General features: G+C 39.1%; 1 protein-coding gene across 1 annotated transcript in view; it reads left to right on the plus strand.

The window, feature by feature from the left end:
* LOC100604454 (fibrous sheath-interacting protein 1) overlaps nucleotides 1–20140 on the plus strand; it is a 116964-nt gene extending 96824 nt beyond the window's left edge. The window contains exon 12 of the mRNA XM_030815112.1: nucleotides 19993–20140. Coding sequence (XP_030670972.1) covers nucleotides 19993–20140 — 148 coding nt within the window. The remainder of the gene's footprint in view (nucleotides 1–19992) is intronic.
* The last annotated feature ends 1980 nt before the right edge of the window (nucleotides 20141–22120 follow it).

A 22120-nucleotide genomic window follows, 5' to 3' on the forward strand; every position in this document is an offset into this window, starting at 1 on the left:
GCAGGCCTCCTTGAGCTGTGGTGGGCTCCACCCAGTTCGAGCTTCCTGGCTGCTTTGTTTACCTAAGCAAGCCTGGGCAATGGCGGGCGCCCCTCCCCCAGCCTGGCTGCCGCCTTGCAGCTTGATCTCAGACTGCTGTGCTAGCACTCAGCGAGACTCCGTGGGCATAGGACCCTCCAAGCCAGGTGCGGGACACAATCGCCTAGTGTGCCGTTTTCTAGGCCCGTTGGAAAAGCGCAGTATTAGGATGGGACTGACCCAATATTCCAGGTGCCGTCTGTTTCCCCTTTCTTTGACTAGGAAAGGGAACTCCCTGACCCCTTGCCCTTCCCGAGTGAGGCAATGCCTCGCCCTGCTTCGGCTCGCGCACAGTGCGCTTCACCGACTGTCCTGCACCCACTGTTAGGCACTCCCTAGTGAGATGAAACTGGTACCTCAAGCAGAAATGCAGAAATCACCCGTCTTCTGTGTCGCTGGGGCTGGGAGCTGGAGACCGGAGCTGTTCCTATTTGGCCATCTTGGCTCCACCCCCCCCATTATACAGTTTCTTAATTGGAACACATACCAGATTTACTAAATAAGTGTGCTCCCTGATCCATTAAAATTTTTTTTTTAAGACAGGTTCTCACTCTGTCACCCAGGCTGGAGTGCAGTGGTGCAATCTTGACTCACCGCAACCCCTGCCCCCGGGGCTCAAGTGATCCTCCCACCTCAGCCCCCTGAACAGCGGGGACTATAGGCATGCACCACCACGCCCAGCTAATTTTTGTATTTTTTGTAGAGGCAAGGTCTCACTATTTTGCCCAGGTTGGTCTCGAACTCGTGGGCTCAAGCAGTCTGCCTGCCTCGGCCTCCCAAAGTGCTGGGATTACATGAGTGAGTCACTGTATCCAATCAAAGCTATATTTTAAATGGGAACTCACCTGGAATGGCACAAAAATTCTGTGTCCCAATTTTTGGGTTCAGGAAATCTATTCATCCTTTGCAGATGCTCAAGAATCTTTGTGTAACTGGATTCTGCTGCTGAATTTATATGGGGACCTATGGGCTGCATAGTGGAGTAGTGAAAGCCTTGTATAGACACTGGGGTAGGCAATCTTTCCTCTCTGCTCAAGGCCATAGGACATCCCTTCATATATTTGTAATAATTTTCTCTGGAGCTCAAAATGGAAAGCAATGGGCTGATTATTATTTTGACAGTCATAATTTGTGACCAGACTTTAAAAAAACATTGTGGTTAATGATGTTGCACAATTACTTTTTGTCTGTCACATAGAAAAAACAAATCCAGATTTAATTTAATGCAAACAAATAAAGAAAATGCTCTGCTAAGAGTATAGAGTCAAGCTTTTGACCTAGTGGGAGAGGCTGGGACTGGTTGACAAATATAAGGCAGAAATAAATGACATGAGAGAAATAGAAATAAAGTGCTATATTTGATCAAAATAGAGAACAGTTATAGCAGAGCGATTTGGAAAGGCTTTGTGGAAAATGTGAAATCGGAATTGAGCCTTGAGGAATGAGTAGGGTTTCATTTGGTATAGAAGGGGGTGGGTGTTACAGAAAGAAGACACTTTGTGGAAAAGGGCCAGCTTTTGGAAAGCTTGGGCCATTATAGGGAACAGAATTGATCAGTAACATTTATGAATTAATCATACAAAGTTCTGACTTTTTGCCAGTGCCATAAATATATATGTCATTTTAGAAACTTGAATTTTGCTGAACCAAGAACTTGAATCAGGCTTTCTGCAGGGCTCTTGTTTGGGAGTGAATCACTTAGTGAGTGAGTGAGTGCTCCCAGCTGAGGGCCTGGCATCCTCAGCCAGTGCGACTCTCCCATTCTCAGCTTGGCATGGCGTGGGCCTTAATACTTGTGAACTACTGAAACTATGTTTCTATGTCTTTTAAAAAAAATATCTTCTAGTGGTAGTGATTGAAAAACAGACAGTGGTTCTTATTAACAACAACAATGCTTCAGGAATTTGAGTGGAATACTGAATTTGGTATTGGATCAGATGGGTGACAGGAGTGTGGAATTTTGCAGATGACTCAGGAAGAAACTCCTTTTTACATTGGAGGTCTGCTTTCATCCACTCCGGATGAAAGGAAATAAAGTTATAAAAGTAGAGTGAGGCCATGTTGAATAGCAGGCTGTGACTGGTGGATAAAGTTTTCTGAGCAGCTTTTTGATTTAATATGAACTAAACTTTTAGAAAAGATATTATTGGCAGGTTGATGATACTTTTACTATCAGCAAAGATACATGCTGAAAGTTGTTATAAGAACTATTCAGAAAAGTGGACGTTCAATAAAATGAAATGATCCACATAATAGACATTATATTCTCAAAGTTTCCATTCTCCTAACTTTGTGTCCAACATTAAGATTGTGAATTTTGTTGGGTTTTTCTTTAATCCCCTTATCCCTAGGCATTTATTCCTATGCCTAACAAAATTGCAATAATATTTGTGAAAATATAGCTATGGTACACATTAACAACTGCCTACCCCAAATCCATTTACCGTTCTTCCTTACTGGTAAAATTCTAGTTAAAAATACTGTCCCAGACTCCCTTGTAACTAGGGTGACCACATAAGTTAGTTCTGGCCAGTCAGATAAAAGCGGAAGTCTCCTGATAAAAAGAAAAACAGCTGACATGTGCCTTTTGCCCTTCATCTTTTCCCTTCTTGGTTGGAGCATAGATACACTGCCTGAACCTTCAGGAGGCATCTTGAGACCACAAGCGCAGGTCAGAAAGACAGAGGAGGCTAGGGCAGTTGTCCCATCATAAAGCTATTGCATCACCTCTTCTCTGTTTACCTCTGACCAATTTCTTAACTTGGAAAAATAAACCAACCTTGGTTATGCCAGGCAGGTCATTGGGTTTCTTTTATGAAAGCAATCCTAACTGATACAGTAGCCCACTTTTGGGCAGGTATCAAATGGTTAACATTCCTCCTGGTGCATTGGGAGAATCCAGGGAATGAATGAGTTTTGCGAGGGAATTGTGGTGGCACTTTAGTGTGTTTGCCCTGTGGGAAGCGAGTTTGAACCCCAAACTGAAAGTTACGCCATCCACCAGCATTGGCAAACTATAATGCCGCTCCAGTGCTCAAGTGTATGTGGCACAAAGGGGCAGAACACCCCTGGGGAAAACACTGATCATGAGGAGTGCAGAGTGCTCAGATTAAAGTAGAGCTAAAGCTTCTAGTAAGCACAGACTTTAATTTTGGGGAAAAGGAGTAACTAGTGGCAGGTGTTTTACTGAGTGTGGTGGAGGGAGCAAACCTCTTGAGTAATGCCACTGATGAAGACCTGTTATTTAAAGAGAATACTGAGTATTTGCAGAGTTACAGAAATGGCAATAAGAATCTCAACATGATGAACTAGCATTCCAGACCAGCACCGTCCAACAGAAACACAATGCAGCCACATAAGTAATTTTAAATCTTCTGCTAGTCACATCGAAAAGGTAAAAAGAAGCAGATGAAATTATATTTAATTCACTATATTCAGACATCATTTTGACATGTAATTAATATAAACATTATTGTATATTATATATATATATATTTGAAATCCAGTGTGTTTTGTACACTTATAACACATCTTGATTTGGACTCAGCCACCTTTCAGGGTCTCCATTGCCCCATGTGGCTAGTGGCTATTAACAGGGCAGTTGCAGAGTAGAAAAGGGTGATTTATGTAGTACTCAGATACATTGGTTTATTTTTTTAAAAAAGTAAACATTTCCCCAATATTCTAATTTTCTAGGGGTGTAGAAGAAACAGGCATTAGTAGGATTCTAGGAGAGTCTAAAAATAGTGAAGAGAGAGGTCCCATAGAAGTGTCTAGCTGTGTGTTTTTAAAGTGAGTCTGATGTGGGTTGTTAGATTTGATCTAAAAAATGATGGCCAAGAAATGAAAATTGAAATAAAAGAATTATTGAAACCATATGTGTAATCTTGGAAAAGAAAGAATATGCTCAATTTCACCTCTTGGACATATTGAGAAGTAGGAGAAGTGTGTCTTTGTAGAATTATTCACAATGTCTATCTAAAATGATGGAAACTTTATTGTTTTATCATTTTTCTGTTACAGGCTTTTCCTTCCTTAAATTGGGAGTAATAAGAGAAGACAAATTTGGGGAGCACAGGGCAGAATATCTTACTTCATTCTTATAGCTGCTGAACTTGATGTCAACTCAGTTTGTATTTGATTCCTGAAGTTAGAATATCTCAGAAATCTTTCTTTGGACACTATTTGCTAATGTAATTATTATTTATCCCGGTTCATTCCATACATGAAGTATTCTGGAAGGGTATTTAACTCTTCACATTCTTATTGGCCAACCAGTATCTAATACATGGAATGAGGTTTCAGGCCCTGCCTCTACTGAGGCGCTTCCCACTGGCAAGTACTAGAGAATATTTTTAAAGAGTCTCTGTGGACACACAGCAAGTTTTAGGGTTTTTTGTTTTTCTTTTTGTTTGGTATACCTAGAAACACACTTTGTGAATGTGAAGGGTTCTCTTGTGCCCAACTAGAAATAATAGCTGACTGCCTCTGAAGATAAGGATGGAGAATTTGTTGAAAGATTTCTCTTTAATTATAAAGTGGTTATGCAAATGTGATTATAGTTTAAATTTATTTTCGTAGTGAAAATAGCTTTTGGGGGCATTCAGGCATTCTAGAAAAATATAAAGAAGAAAAGAAAAATTATGCATACAAGCATAGTTAACACTTGGTCATTATCCTGTGAGGTTTTCCCTATTCACATGTACCCCAAATGCTCACCTCCCCCCATCCCAACACACACACACACACACACAGACACACACACACACACACACACCCCTTCCCCCTCCTCCTTTCCTCTCTTCTTCAATCTCCTTCCCTCTCCTCCCCTTCCTTCCTCCTTTTTTTGTCTTTTTACAAACCAGGATCATATTCTACATACATTTTATAGCCTGCTTTTTCACTTAACAATATGTTATGGTACTATATGAGTGTGTCTATTGAATGAGGCCTTTCTCTGTTCATTTCTAGTAATGTCCAATATTGTTATTATAAACCATGACAGAGTGAACATTTGTTTAATTATTGTCTTAGGATATATTCTTAAGTGGAATTGCTGAGAGTGTATGTGTAGAGTTTGGCTGTGTGTTGCCAAATTGTCCTCCAAAGAGGATGTGTAATTTATTCTTGCACTAAGAATATTCTAGAATGCTATACCTATAGTGTTAGTATTCTTTTTTGCCAATCTCAGAGTTTAAAAATGATATAGTTGCTTTAATTTATATATATTTTTTGGTTACTAGTAAATCTGGACATGTTTTCAGTTGTTTATTGGCAGTTTATGTTTCTTCTTCAGTGCATTGCCCATTTGTATCTTTTTTCATTTATTTATTTTATTAAGGCATTCTTTTCGTTTTGTACTGGAAAGCTGTCTTTATATATTTAAAACATATACTCTTTGTCATGTATGTTACAGATTTTACTACCTCTAAAGTGTTAATTTTATTTACTGTTCTACAATATTGAAAAGTTTTGCGAGGTGCTATTTTTCTATCTTATTTTCATATGGAGTCATTTGTGAGAAATATATGCTGGGTATTGCAGCCTGCTTTTTGTTTCTTGAAGTGATCCATCAAAGCATTTATATACTTTCATGTATAAGCCCTGCATCATCTCTAGAGTGTGTTTTGAGTAAGTAATGTCAATGAAATCACCATCTAATTATGTTCTTGCTAAAGCGCCTGCTATTACCTTTGAAGTTTGCTGCTAATCTCTTCTTACCTTCGTTTCTTAGTATCTAAGGTTTAGATAAGCAGTGACAATTAAAAACATAGAAGAATGTAATTTTTTTCTTGAGCGAGTCTACTTTTAATATTTGAATTGAATGTTAGCTAAGAAGTAGTAAGCTCACTGTTTTAATTTTTATTTATTCTATCTCTACATTGTGTGCAAACACACATGATCAACATCAATGGCCTAAGATTATCCTTCAGAAAATTTTCTTAGCAACTCAAACAATGTCCTGTAGTCAGTGGGCTCCTAACAGTGTATTAAGATTTAAATATCTGTCAAAAAGCAGGAATTTGCATAGTTTGGGAAGTCTACCCATTGTCATACTTCTGCATATGAAAGTAATATGGGCCGGGCGCGGTGGCTCACGCTTGTAATCCCAGCACTTTGGGAGGCCGAGGCGGGTGGATCACGAGGTCAGGAGATTGAGACCACGGTGAAACCCCGTCTCTACTAAAAATACAAAAAAATTAGCCGGGCGTGGTGGCGGGCGCCTGTAGTCCCAGCTACTCGGAGAGGCTGAGGCAGGAGAATGGCGTGAACCCGGGAGGCGGAGCTTGCAGTGAGCCGAGATTGCGCCACTGCACTCCAGCCTGGGTGACAGAGCGAGACTCTGTCTCAAAAAAAAAAAAAAAAAAAAGAAAGTAATATGGTAATATTAAATTTGACTGTGAAAAATAGTAATATTAAATTTGTGTCTATAAGAATTTAAAATTATATAGGGGACCCAAATAAATATAACTCATGGGTGTATATAAACAATAATTTAAAGGCTTTGAAGGGTAAAGTGTGTAAAGTAGAATGTGATACTTTGGTAAGAAAACTTTATAGGCAGAGCTTGAGTTATCATTTAGAGACAAGGAGCAGAGTGAGACAAGCAGAAGAGGAACAGTTGGGTACTGGGTGCCACAGGGTACAGATGGGGATTGGCAGCCATGGAAGGCAGGCTGACAGAGAACACCAAAGGCAATGAAACACCAAAGGCAATGACCAGAAGTGTATTTTGATGTAGAGGTCAAGGACTAACCCCGGGTAGGCAGCTAGTACCTTTTCAAAATGGTGGCATGGCATGGCTATTGCATACAGTTTAAGAAAATAGGTGAAATGCTGGCATATGCAAATGTTAGGGAAGTACAACCTACATAAAAGCAAGACAGAGTTCTAAAACCCTATTGTTCTATGATTCCGTTTGCTGGGAACATGTAAACCCTACTGACAGCACATCTCTATTACAGATGTATGGGCAGATAAATGGGCTAAGAAAGAGATTATGTGATTGATTATGACCTTTCTATAGTACCTGACTTACATTAAGTATGTATTTTTTTTTTTTTTTTTTTTTTGAGACGGAGTCTCACTCTGTTGCCCAGGCTGGAGTGCAGTGGCGCGATCTCGGCTCACTGTTAGCTCCGCCTCCCGGGTTCATGCTATTCTCCTGCCTCAGCCTCCCGAGTAGCTGGGACTACAGGCGCCCACCACGACACCCGGCTAATTTTTTGTATTTTTAGTAGAGATGGGGTTTCACCGTGTTAGCCAGGATGGTCTCAATCTCCTGACCTCGTGATCCACCCACCTCGGCCTCCCAAAGTGCTAGGATTACAGGCGTGAGCCACCGCGCCTGGCCTACATTAAGTATGTTTTTAATACTTAAAACTAGTTGACTAAAAATACCTTTAAAAATGAGTCTTTATATATATATATATATATATATATATATATATATATCTTTTTTATTTTTTTATTTTTTATTTTATTTTATTTTTTGAGATGGAGTCTCACTGGCTGGAGTGTAGTGGCATGATCTCAGCTCACTGCAACCTCCACCTCCCAGGTTTAAGCAATTCTCCTGCCTCGGCCTCCTGAGTAGCTGGGATTAGAGGCACCCACCACCACACCCGGCTGATTTTTGTATTTTTAGTAGAGACAGCGTTCCCCATGTTGGCCAGGCTGGTCTCAAACTCCTTACCTCAAGTGATCCACCTGCCTTCGCCTCCCAAAGTGCTGGGATTACAGGTGTGAGCCACCATAACCGGCCAAAAATGAGTCATAATATAATTCAAACTTTGCACGTAAATATGTATAAAGTCATGAACTTACATAGTGACTGAGGATTTTGCATATATAATTTGAGTCTTTTCAAAGTTGACTTTGTTTTATGATGCTTGCTGGTTTTAGCCATCTATTTTAAACCATATGTTCCCTTTAGACAAATTTCATAATTCTTAAAACTTTGATATTCTGATTTCTATATTCTTGATACTGAGTTAGGGAATTCCTAGTGATAACTCATAGTAAATTAGTAAATGCAATTAGATTTCAAGGTCTCCATGGCTATGATGGTTACATGCTAAAATCCTTGAATTAGAGTGACCAAAGAAAAAAATAAATCACTTGGTATCATTTGCAGAGAATAATTATTCCTTTATTTATATAGTGCATCATAGTTTGCAAAGGGCTTGTTACTGCAGTTTTTAAATTTATTTGACAAATAATAGTTGAATATATTTATAGGGTACAATGTGGTCTTTTGATGTGTATATACATTATAGAAAGATTAAATTAAGCTGATTAATATATATCCATCACTCCACCTCCTTATCATTTTTTTTGTGATGAGAATATTTAAAATCTATTTTTCTATGTTCCTGCAGTTTTTGTTTCATCTTCATGAAAACCTTGGAGGCAGGTGGCATAGCTATCCCTACCTCTATTGTTACAGATAAGGACACCAGACATAGGGCTTTGGTGACTTGTCCATAAGCCACATCTGACTTCCAGGAGCGTTCTTTAAACACATACAGCCTCTATCACTATTATTTGATTGCAACTCCTCAGTTAGATGATACCTGAAAGCAGTTTTCTTGATTTTCTTCTCCTTTGTATATAGTATTCTATTTTGGGCCTTAGCAGAGTTGATATTCAAACACAATATCTGAATGAATTCTTTTACTGAGAAAGGTAGTAATATAGTCCACCTTAAATAGATGGCTAAAATACTTAGATCTTATTCTGGCTGATGTTTTGGAAAAATTAGATGTAGGGACAGGTCAACAACCATGCGTTCAGTTTGATTCCTTCGCAGAGACTTATCGTAGCAGTTAAACACAGCGAATAAGGTGGGCAGACAAATCTTTTCATTGGCCCATGATCATGGAGTGTGCCTCAGTCATTAAATAAATCTGCAAGGGCACAAAAAGTGGTTGCTTCAAATCATTTTTATACTGTTTTTGTGGCTTATATACTTGGCTGTTCAGGAGCTACCAGACCATAAAATCCAGCCAGTGAGAGCATTGGAAGTCACGGAGCTCAAAGGTTGATTACGTGGTGTGAAACTCTATTGTTTTGTGCATGTGTTAAATAATTGCTGTCAGTGCAGGACTGATAAAAATTCCCGGCTAGTAATAACATGAATGCACTTTATGGCTTCAAAAGGAGATAAAAGAAATTTCTTAGTCAGCACTTTGGCGGCATCACAGCTCATGTCAGTTTTGTTATTGTGAGGACTTTACTTTTGGCAGATGCTCTCCCTTCTGGCAGCAGAGCTCTAATTACCATATAAATTAAGCTGGGAAGTGAGCGGAGGGCATGCAACTCAGCCCCTTCTGCCTTGTACCCAGGTTTCCAGGGCTGCAGTGCCAGGCAGGCATAGCGTGGGCTGACGCCATGGAGAGGGCTCCACTCCCCTTCTCCCCTTTCTTCCCATTCAGATCCATTAGAGGGACATTAAGCGGCTTAGCTGCTGTGCAAACACAAAGATCATTCTTTTTTGTTCTTCTTTTCTTTCTTTTTTTTTTTTAAACCTAGGGTCTTCTCTCTAATAGCATTCCAGGAATTAGCCTAATCCATCCTGCTTTAATTCATAGGCACTAATTATATTTCAGCATACATTCTTACACACTAAATTATAAGTATCCTTACTTTAATCAGTTGTAACTAGTCCTTAAATTGAGGGTTTAGTACTCTCCTTTTATCGGATAACAGGCTTTGCTGTGTTATGTGATGGGATTAAACTGTTTATTTAGGATGTAGAATTGAAGACGTGGATGATGTGTTATTTTTTTTCCTAAAGCACTCTGTATTTTCTTCAGCCAGAGTGTATTTCAGAACTTCCTAATGACCTTTTATAATTTGTAAAATGGTGTCTAATGTTTAGGTCCTTTTGGGATGTGAACTGACAAGCACAATTTGTAGAAACATAATTATAATGCAGGTGAATAATCGTTTATAGTTGCAAAGCATTTCACACATAAACCATTCTGTTTGGTATTTAAGTAGCCCTCCAGGTGGGTAACTGAAGGATTCCTGTGAGGTGGTCACTGAAGGCCACATAGTTGGTAGTGCAGCTGGTGTGGAGTGCAAGTCTCATCTCCCTCTGGGGGTTCTTTCCTTCCACGTCACACTGCTTATTGACTGGAGTTCCCCCTACATTACAAAGCGCCTAATAGATGATCTTTTCCTATCAGCATTAAAAAAATTTTCTTTTTCAACTTTGTAGAAAATAATCGTTTTGCAGCACTTAAAGAGAATCACTTGCGGGAATTCTGTAAAATTTTACATTTTACTGACAGCACAAAACAGGAAATTGTTTTTTCTTTTTGGCAAGTAATTGCTAGTCTAGCTTTTAAAATTATCTATCTATCACTCACTCTCTATCTGTCTATCCCCTCAACAGGGCTTTAAGCCTCTTGAAAGAAGTGTAAAGAAGATAGACTGATGACTGCCCCCCTGGTAACTGGCACTTCAGAGAGGGTGAGAGAATTCACAGATAATTCTCTTTTCTGAGCTAGGAAGGAGTCACATTAGTTGAGAGACTTCATCACTTTCAGTCCAGTACTTCCCCAGCCCCGTGAAAAAAAGTGTACCCATCAAACAATCCCCTTCTGCCATCTTTATCGTATCAGGATCTCTCTTCTTTAATAGATGAGACTCTTTGGAAAAGACTTTAATTGGCTGAGGTCACAGACTCATCCCGGAACCTAACTTCTTGAAGAAGAACATTCTGCCTTGGCAGTTTCAGGCAGGCCCACTGGGTCACTGTGCACTGTCCAGAGGTGACTGGCTGAGGGAAAGAAGGGGCTGAAATCTGCTGTGTTCCATTTGATGAATGGTGCTTGCTGGCACACTGCTTCTTCTTACACAGGAGGCTCCAGTCACTGGCCAAGCCTTGCAGTGGGGCGACTTTCATCCGGGGCCACTGCCCTGTTGCTGGCACTCAGAGCAGGAACAGTTGCATCCCCATCTAGTTGGTCACTAAAGACAGACACTTCTTTTTTTCTTTTCTTTTCTAAATTGTGAGGAATGTCCAGGCACTTGCTCTTTAGCTGTACATGGAAAGTCACCCTTCCCCAAAGACTGGACTTAACCCTATTAATTATGCAAATATAGTGCAAATGAGTAACCATGATTCTGGGAGAAGAGTGACAGGAAATTGGTGGCGAGACAAAGTCTCACAGTGCTGATTGCCTGTATAGGGGCCAAGGAACTGCCTGGAGGAAATGGAGTCCAACTCTATCCCTTTCCCTTTTTTGGCTCAATTTTACTTGAACCTCTCTGATGGATTGATGTTGCCCCAGTGGAGGTCCCTTGGAAAGAAAGGACTCCAAGGGGCCCAGAGGGAAACTCACTATGGAGAAAGGAGAAGGTTGAACTGGCTAACATTAGGGCCTTTCTAGGCTCATGAGGGAGGGCTCATGGCTGAGCCTGGGTTTCTGGCACAGCATTGATCCTCTGACAGTGTATGTGAGTTAAGGTAAAGCAGCAGTCGCCTGGGATCCCAAGTGTGAGGCATCACTGTCGTCTTTGCAGGGATCTGGAACACCAGGGTTTGTGGCAGCAATGGACACAAGTGACAACTCTGTGATTTTACCAGGAGTTGCAGCAGCTAGAAATGTGGACTCATCTTGGACTGATCAGGCTTTCTATTCTGTTTTGAGCTGGTATTTGGAATCAGGACAGACCTCAGCATTTTTCAACAATTTGGGGTAGGGCTGCGGAGCAGCGTCAGGAGGGAGATACTGGAATTGCTGCTAATAACATAGACTAATGGAGTCTCAAAACCAGTGAATTGGGAAAAGAAGAGATTGGACTATATTTTACCCCACAGTTATGAAGGGAGTCATATCAGTGTATTCTTTCTCCTTAATGTCTTTCAAATCCTTTATCTCTGTCTTACCACATTAACTGATCCTTCTGCAACTAGTCTGTTCAGTCCATTTCCACACTGCTGCAAGAATGATCTTTCCAGAATGCAAATATGATATGTCACTCCCCTGATTAACATCCTATAATGGCCCTGTAACCTTTAAGATGAATCCAGATTTCCTGGCTGGCTGTACGCTTTTCAGCCTCATCTCTCGCCATAGCTCCCAGTCCACCCAGCGTGCCCACCGCTGTGAACGACTTGCTGTTTCCTAACATACAAACCTTCTTTATGCCACTGAGTCTTTGCCCATGTTATTCTCCCCTGCTTTTCACTTTCTCATTCTTAAAGGCTTATTCAAATATCTTCTCCTTTATGGTAGAAAAACTCCATTCCATATCATCTGAATCCCAACCTGAAAGCCTAATACATGGGTGCTGGCCTTCTACCTAAAAGGCTGGTTTAGAATGAGTGATTTTCAGCATGAGAAATGAATGACTTAAGAAAACCCATATCAGAAGAAGAAAGGTAGAAATATAATGATCATGGACTCAAATGATTCTCCATTTGCCTCTAACATTTTCTTTTTGAGGACTTCAGTGATTTATGCCATTTGTGTGGGCATTTAGATAACTAATCTTACTATTATTATAAATATAGTAATTTGATTATGTATGATATTGTGATATAATAAGAAATATATATTTAGTCTTTGTCCCCAATTCCTGACACAGAGCTCCTGAAACCTTTGTAATATCCTGAGTGAGAGGGGTGATAGGAGCAACTTTTGTTGTAATAGTTGGTCTTAGTCTTCGGTTTCTGACACAAGACTTTCTAAGACCCTTGGACTCTCTGGAGGGAAAAGAGTGTCTTGTTTGCTAATGAGATAACTGGTGACTGGAGGATCCTATTTAATTTCAGGATGAAGGCTGGTCACTGGAAAGACCAAAGCATGATTAGAAGGTTGGAACTTTCAGTCCACCCTAGATGTCCAGGGAGGGGAGACAGTCTGGAGATTAAGCTCATCACCAATGACCGAAGAATTAATCAATCATGCCTATACAATGAAGCTTTCATAAACACCCCTAAATCATGGGTTTTGGAGAGCTTTTGGATTGGTATACATGTAGAGGTGCTGGGAGGGTGGGGTGCACAGAGAGAACAATGACATTCTGTGCTCCTTCCATGTACCTTTCCCTGTGCATCTCTTCTGTTTGGCTGTTCCTCAGTAGTATCCTTTACAGTAAAGCAGTAATAGCAAGTTAACTATTTTCCTGAGTTCTGGGAGTCATTCTAGTTGTTGAACCTGAAGAGTGGATCATGGGAACCCCTGATTTATAATTGGTCATTCAGAGAGTCCAGGTCAGAGAGGCCTGGGATGTATCTACCTGACATCTTCATATGTCAAATAACTCATCCAAACTAGTTAACACCACTGAAAATTCTTGGTGAAACAGACCTCTAGAAAATACACTTCCCCATTTTTAAATTGTTCTTAGTAATTCACTAAAATTTAGCCTCTGAAAATTTTTCCAGTGGTAGGCTCTACTTAGGAGGCACAAAACTGGAGAAGGACACCACCTCACCCACAGGTGTTAGGCAAAGAGATTGGGTGCTGGGTCAGAGCCACGTGAAGCAGGGTTTTAGAGGGCATAGGCCTGTATGTATTTGAACACTCAACGTGGAACAGAGCTGTGCTTCTGCACAGGACTTAGAATCTGGAATACAAATAGGTATTTTTCTCTTCAGTCCTATACCTTTGCTACCCAGTTTTAAAAGTTTGTGGCTTTCTGGAAATCACAGTACAGATGGTCCCTGACTTATGATGGTCAATTTGATGATTTTTCAACTTTACGATGGTGCAAAAGCCATATGCATTCAGTAGAAACCATACTCGAATACCTATACCAACATTCTTTTTTTCACTTTAGGTACAGCTTTCAAGAAATTACATGAGATATTCAACACTTTATTATAAAATAGGCTTTGTGTTAGATGATTTCTCCCAACTGTAGGCTAATATAAGTGTTCTGAGCATGTTTAGGGTAGGCTGGACTAAACTATGATGTTCAGTAGGTTAGCTGTATTAAATAAATGGATTTTTGGCTTACTGAATTTTCAACTTACAATGGGTTTATCAGGATGTAAGCCCATTGTAAGTTGAGGAGCATCTGTATTCTGATCATTATCGTCTCCCTGAAGTTGTGGTTTCTTATAGGTATGTATGTTGTGAATGCATACGATTGCATCAGCTGGTCTGATTTCTCAGCAGTGACTAGTCTGTCTACTTCTGCTTTGTATTCAGAGACATTACCTATAAGCAGAGTTGGTTGCTTCCTACCAATATAGTTCCACGGATGCTTGGCAGGCCCCTTAGCCCAATAATATGCCTCTCTTCTGATTCCTAGTGCTTGAAGTTCTTTGGCTTGGTTTGGTTCCAAATTTCGGGAGTTAGAGATTCCTTTAAGAATCTCATTAAGGCCGTGAACCTCTTTCCTGGAAAAATGCTCATATAGATGTACATAAAAACGTGTTCTTGAACTCTAAAATTAAGAACTCCTGTGTTAGGTAGAGGTAAAGCCTTTCCACAATTAGAAAAGAGGCTTAAAATGTAAATCAGGCAAGGCAAGAGGATACATTCATTAAACAAGCATTGATTAAGGGCTTACTGTTTACAAACACCATGGGTAGGTTTTGGGCATACAGATTAAGACCTGGTCTTCTTTCTTGACAAACTTTTAGCTTGGTAGAGGAGGCCCTCATGTAGACAGAGAGTTACAATGTGAGGTATTCAGGCCTGAAAAAGAGGTGGATACAAAGTGCCAGGGAACCACATGGGAGGTAGGGACCAACTCTGCAAGTGACTGGCACATGTTTACCTTAGAATAGAAATGGCTGATTCTAGACCCTTGCCTCAGTCAGTTTAGAAAGGTGAAAGCTGGGTGCGGTGGCTCATGCCTGTAATCCCAGCACTTTGGGAGGCCGAGGTGGGTGGATCACCTGAGGGCAGGAGTTTGAAACCAGCCTGGCCAACATGGTGAAACTCCATTTCTACTAAAAATACAAAATTAGCTGGGTGTGGTGGTGCATGCCTGTAATCCCAGCTACTTGGGAGGGTAAGGCAGGAGAATTGCTTGAACCCAGGAGGCGGAGGTTGCAATGAGCCAAGATTGTGCCATTGCACTCCCACTCCAGCCTGGGCAACAAGAGCAAAACTCCGTCTCAAAAAAAAAAAAAAAAAAAAAAAGAAAAGAAAAGAAAAGAAAAAAAGAAAAAGAAAGGTGAAAGGGCACTGGGCGTCAAAGGCAGGAGTGTTATTGAGTAAGAGGCTGCAAAGCGGGGAAGGACACAGATTGGAGAGAAAAGGAGAGATTGAGATTGCCAAGGAGAAACCTCACATTTAAAAAGTTTACTTGGGACCCAGCCATTTGTAGCTGCCTGAAACTGGGGTGATATTTTGCAAATAGATACAGACAAGTAGGCAGAACTGTCTGCCCCATGCTCCTGCCAACAACAAACAAAACATAAAACATAATTCCAAATAAGCAAAATGCCCATTACTCAGACTTTCCCTTTGAATCTAATAATGTCACCCAAGTCTTGGGAAATTTGCTAATTGTTTGTAGATCCTACAAGGTCATAATGTAGACCTGTTTTAAAAAATCTTTTAAAACCTCAATATATTTATTTGAAAGGGATGAAGAAATGATATACATTCTACCCAGTCTGCAGGATTACTTGACACTTGCCGTCATAGGCTGGGACTCAAGAAGTATTAGAGGCCACCATTTGTTTTTTCAGTTAGTCACAGCTTTTGCTCACAGGGCTTTTGAAATTATTTTAATTCAGTTACACATATAGTTAAAGCTGCTATACCAGATCAAGTTCCGTAAGATGAGCAGTCTCTAGAGTCATTTTGGTGAGTCCTTTTGTGTGTATTTATAAGTAAAGAAGTTTAATTCAGTTAATTGCCTTTGTCAAAGCATTTTGAAGAGAGTGGCACTTTGTATGGAAGATTTCATTCTCAAATAAGCACCTTCTATGGGGAGGGGCAGAATAGACTCCTGTTATGTACATTTAGAAGATATTTGTGATAAAAAGGATGAAGACAAATTTATCTCAGTTCTACATTGTAATACTGGAACAATGCATTGCCAAGGGGCGATAAAGTCACAATACCAATTTATATTGACGGTTTGGTGAGATATTCTTCTGTGATTATACACCAAAGGCTTATATGTAGAAATTAATGGGAAAAGTTTCTAATTAAAAATATATTTTCTGATTTTTTAAATTTAGTTTTTGTTAAAGTGAGGCACCTGTGTTTTGAATTTTATACTGCTAATACTTTGGGAAAGCCATAGTAGAGGTGGAAATATGGTTTTGAGATGAAGCAGTGTGAAGGTGCCACCTAGTGGTCACATAATCACGTCTGTGTTCTCTTTCTTGCCCGTGGAAATTGGGTACCCGTGGTGGGTTTCCTAAAGAATCCCCTTGTAGACGGTGAATTCGATTAGCCTATTGCTGTCCTTGATAGGATAAAGTTTTTACTTTTACTTTCTGGTCACTGAAATTATCCTCCTCCAAATTTGCTATTTGAAATTAGTTTTGTTAACTGGACAGCTCTTGTTACCCTTTTTGCTAATATTTTTAGCTAATTATGTCGGCAAAAACTTGGGTTAAATGTAAAAATTATAGTGTAGTCATAGTTTCCCATTCCATTGGAATGGTCTGACATGTAATATACAGAGAACATGCAGAATGTCTGGAGTGTATCGTGGGACACAGCTAAAGCCTGGGTTATGGCCAGCTGCTGTGAGGTTTCATTAAAGGCCTTTCTTGTTGTTTTGGGATTAATCTCTCTTTAGTAGAATGCTGTAGGAGAAAAAAGATCAATGGAAAAACTCATCTTTTATATAAACTTTTTTTTTTCAGATGAGATATGTTCAGTAAGCACATACCGCATTAGAGAGATGGCCGTGGATGGCTGACTACAGTCATTTCTTTTCTTTACCCTTAAACCACATGTAACCCAGAATTGAAACAAATACTTGTATTGAGGTTTTCCAAAACAATTAGTGATAGAGATCTTAAGAAGGACCAGAATTCCTGGAGGGTGTTGTATATTTTATCTTCTCAGTGCAAGACGTCTTTGAGGTTTCCTTTGCCATCAAAGGCTTTCTATGTGTGTTTGTTGAGGATGGCAGGGGGATTTATAGGAGAGGACTTTCACTGAGATATAAAATAATTTTCCCCAGGAGGATTTTTACTTTGCTAGTGTTGTTTTGGTATCTATTTTGGGCAATATTTACATTAAAAACTTAACATCTGGTAAGTACTAACATTTTATCTTTATCACACATGAACAATTTTTTTTTTTTTTTGTCATGGAAATCCTCATGGTGGAATTAACTAAACATTATAGAAAGTTCAGGAGGGCTCTTCGGAACAACAGAGACTTTAGCTAAAAACTTTCCCTAAAGATGCTCTTGGAATTTGTAAATACAGCCCAGATAGTACACCAGTCATTTAGATTTTAAAGTGTGTGCTGCATACCCAACACTGTCCTAGGTGGACATTGCTGAGAAAAATACACAAAAATAGTGTGATTTATAGGAGTCTGGGTTCTCAGGCTCCTCAGAAGAGGCAGTATCGAGTCAAGTATGGAGCCAAATTGCCTGTGTTTGAGTCCGTGCCCTGGCCCGGACTAGCAGTGTGACCTTGGAGAAGTTACTTGACCCTCTATGCCCCAGTTTCTTCATCTGGGAGAGGGGATACTAATAACTTGCTTTGCAGGGTTGAGCTTTCGGAAAGCACTTAGAACAGTGCCAGGATATATGGCGGGAACTCCATCAATACACATCAGCTGTTTCCATCCTCACCACATGGTAAAGCCCAGGCACCGCACACAGGAGGACAGTTCAACGCTGTATTTGATTGAGTAAGGAATGTTAAGGCCACTTACTAGAGGAGTTCATAAAAGAGAAAGCAGTGTAGGCTGGGGTATTTTGGAAAAGACATTCTATTTTAGAATTTGACATTCTAAAATAAAATTTATTTTTAAAGCAGCTTTCTCTATTTGGTTTTCAATTAAGGAGATCAATTCATTAGGATTCTTGGTGCTATTTCCTTCCATAGGGTTCAGGAAAAAGAGTAAGCTTTCCCTTGGTGCGTCATTCACTTTTTATTCATTGAGCAGCTATTTATGGCCTCTGTGCTCTACGCCAAGCACTGAGTTTGAGTGAGTGAGTGAGACAGGCAGGAATCACAGCTGTAGTGTCTGTTCTCCAGCCTTTTAATAATGTTCCCCACGTGCCTCAGTGACCTTTCCAGATTCTTCCTATTTGGTTGATTTTAAATTTTATTTTTAAAAACCATTTATGATGAAAAATTTCAGACACAGATGTGTCTATTCCTTTGGCAATACCACACTGTCTTTATTGCTGTTGCTTTATATTAAATTTTAAAATCAGCAGATAAGATTTTTCCAACCTTATTTTTCCTTTATCAAAATTGTTTTGGTTATTCTAGTTCTTCTGTCTTTTCGTATGAATTTTAGCATCAGCTTGTCTGTACCTACAGAAAATCATACTGGGATTTTTATTGGGATTGCATGAATTTATAGATCAGTTTGGTGAGAATGGATGGCTTTATTATGTCGAATCGTCCAGTTCATCAAATGGTATGCCTCTATATTTATTTAGTCTTCTTTCATTTCTTTCAGCAGCATTTTGTCATCTTCAGCATATAGATCCTGTATGTGCTTTTTAAGACCTGTGCTTAAGTATAAATTGTAACAATGTAAGTGGTATTTTTTCTTGGTTACTAATATATGTGTTTTTTCTTTTGGTTTCTATGTATACAAGAAGTGTATATATAGAAAAATGGTTAATTTTTGTGTTGAACTTTATCCTGTGAACTTACTAAAATGACTTATTAGTTCTAGAAATTATTTTTCCCTTGATTCCTTGGGATTTTCTCCATAGCCAGTCATGTTGTCTGTGAATAGGAACAACTTAATTTATTTCAAATCTGCATGTCTTTTATTTCTTTTCCTTGAGTTATTTTCTTGCATTGGCTAGAACTTCTAGTACAATGTCAAGTAGGTGTGGTGGGAGTGGACATTTTTGCTTTGTTTCTGGTCTTAGGGGGAAAGCATTCAATCTTTCACCATTAAGTATTATGTTAGACGTAGGTGTTATCAGAATGAAGAAGGTCCCTTCTATTCCTAATTTGCTGAGATTTTTTTTTTAATCATGAATGTATGTTGAATTTTGTCAAATGCTTTTCTGCATTGATTGATGGCGACTTTTTTTCCTTTTAATCTGCTAATCTCGTGGATTACATCGGTTGTTTTTTGAACACTCAACCAGTCTTGCATTCCCATGACAAAGCCCAGTTGGCCATGGTTTGTATCAGGTTTTGAAGTTCCAGCTGGAAATCTCTAATAAGGGACCAGCCAGCAGAGAACAAGTAGGCTTGTGTTTGGACCAGTGTTTTGGAAACAGTTGGCTCATTGGGCTAGTGACCACCCTGTTAACTTCTGCTGACCTGTTTTCCAAGAACCCACCTGGTACCAACATGCCTTTACTGCCAGTGTATTTTGCTTCCACCCTTCTTTTAACTCATATTTACCGTTATTCTCTTTCCCTTTCTGTACTGGACCAGGAACTTCCATCAACTGGAATCATCTCTGGGCATCTTCGTCTTCCATTTGTGTTTTAATTTATAGCAGGAGAGTTTGGGAATAAATCATATTTTAAGAAACAAACATTTATTTAAATATAAACACGTGATTAGAGTATTAAAATTTAAATGCTATTAAAAGTTTTTGCAATTTTTGTCATTTCATGAGGCAAGAAAAGAAAATATACGGGTGTCTTGTTATATGTAGTCTTCTAAGATCTGATTTTAAATTGCAATGTATTTTGGAAGGTAATGGAAACAAACCAGAAAGTAATGTAGATGTTTTCTTGTGGTTAACATAATTTGCCTGCCTCCTCAGAGGCTAAATTCCAAGGAATTTTGCTTTCTGTGTTCTTAAGTCTAGAGACACAATGGTCCAGAGATCCCTGTGAAAGGGAGCCCTCATCCGGGGAGCCGCAGCTTGCACAGTCACCCCCTCACCCCTTCCTGGGGAGCAGTGAGAATGCCATGGGCTGTGCCTGCAATGAGAGTGCTGCTTTTCTGTGAAAACACAGTCAAGTGCACATGATAGGTTTTAGTTCCCAAGCAGTGTTAAAAGCAAATGTGTGGGGTTTTATATTTCCAGCTGCTTTTTTTTCCCAAAGTAAAATATGTAGGTTTTGGTTTGCAGCAGGCCACATTTCTTCTAATAAAAACAGTTAGAACAAAATGTGTTTTATAAGCATATAAAAATGTCAGACCATAATGATTTTAGTGCTGCATATTTAAAAATGGTCAGTAATATTTAAGACATTAGTATCTGCAAAGAAAGTGAATTATGGAAAGTAAATTACAGTATATCATTTATATAAAGGAGAAGGTGGTTGGAAACTTGGCCAGGAATTATATTGAGACCATTTTATTTGCATTTCTATATAATATGCATGCCTTTCAGCTTTCAGTTAAATTTTGGCCCCCAAATTATTAAACTTTTATACATGCAACTGGGCCTCAACATTTAAAAAAATCCTGTTTGTGTTTGGACACACAATTCATTTTGTGAAAAAGCACCTTCATTCTGTGGACTCATTAGAGAAAGCATCTCAGTAGGTCCTGGTGCCAAAATCAGTTGTGCTTCCTTCTGAACCATTCACTTCTTATTATCTGATGGACACTCTGAGCTCCTTTTTGCCTTGTCTGCTAGGAAGCTTAGAAAAAAAATTCAGCGTATCTGTAACAAGGCTACAGAACCTGAGCCCATGTGTTTTGCACACTGACTGTACATCTGGAATCATTTTCATCTTATTTCTTTCACCTTTACTTTCCTTTTTGCTTTCAAATTTTTTTCACTTAACTCTCCTCCTGTGTTATACTGTAGTTGTTGTTATAAGCTGCTTTAAACCCATATTGGAATAATATAGTTGGAAATAGATTTTTAAAAATTGGTATGTTTCTTTTATTATTTTATCTCTATAATTACATTTCTCTAGCACTTTGACACTTTTAATCATAACTTACAATTGCATTCTCATAAATAATAAAATTCCAAGCAGGAAAATTTCTGATACCCATTATGACATGTTTTAAAAAATCCTTATTGTCTTTTTAGATGATAAAAGTAATACTGGATGATTATAAAAATTTCAAACCTTATAAAAATATATAATGTAGAAAATAAAGGTCTTCCATGATCTCCTCCTGCTGAAAGAAAAAAAAAAACAAAAAAACCAAAGCCAAAAAACTATAAACCATTTGGTGTATAGCTTTATGGCATGACTTTAAGTTGCATTGTATTGGAGTGGCAGTGGGAATGATTTCTTTTTCCTCTGTGACTCTTGGCTATATAACTCTTTCTTCATTTCTGTGCTGTGATGTGATTTTTTTTTCTTCTTCACAGTCCTGAAGATATGCCATTTAAATCTGGGGGTCATAAAACTCAACGTTCTTGGAATGCTTTGTAAGAGGGGATTGTGGCTGGTCTCCATCCCAGGCAAATGGAATTTATTGTGTGTGTGGTTGTGGCTCACAGCCTGACCATGGCATCAGCATCATATAGGCCTATGTTCAGGCCCTAGTAGCTGAATGACTCTGAGAAAGTTATCTTTTCTCTATAAGGCCTGGCTTTCTGAGGATAGGAATAATTGCTTGAAACTGTTACTGTCTTGAGCAAATGAGAGAGTTTATGTAAAGCACTTAGCACAGTGTCTGGTATGTAGTAAATGTAAAATAAATGTTAGCTATTGTATTATTTTGACTAATAATTGTTATTTATAGAGAAAACCCAAGTAATCATGGTGCAAACAAGATAGATATTTATTTCCCTACTATCCACATGGCTAGAATGAAGGTCCAGGCCTGATTGTGGTTCTACAGTTACCAAGGACCCAGGCTCCTTGTACCTTGATGCTCATATATCTACTATTTCATGGCCTAAGATGGCTCTGACCATTTCAATCAGATTCTAACTAGGGCAAAGATCATGACTGAGAAGTTGTGTGTAATATGTATACTCACATCCCATTGGCCAAATCTTGGTCATATGACCAT

This window comes from Nomascus leucogenys, chromosome 6, assembly GCF_006542625.1.
Source record: "Nomascus leucogenys isolate Asia chromosome 6, Asia_NLE_v1, whole genome shotgun sequence".
Classification (NCBI taxonomy): domain Eukaryota; kingdom Metazoa; phylum Chordata; class Mammalia; order Primates; family Hylobatidae; genus Nomascus; species Nomascus leucogenys.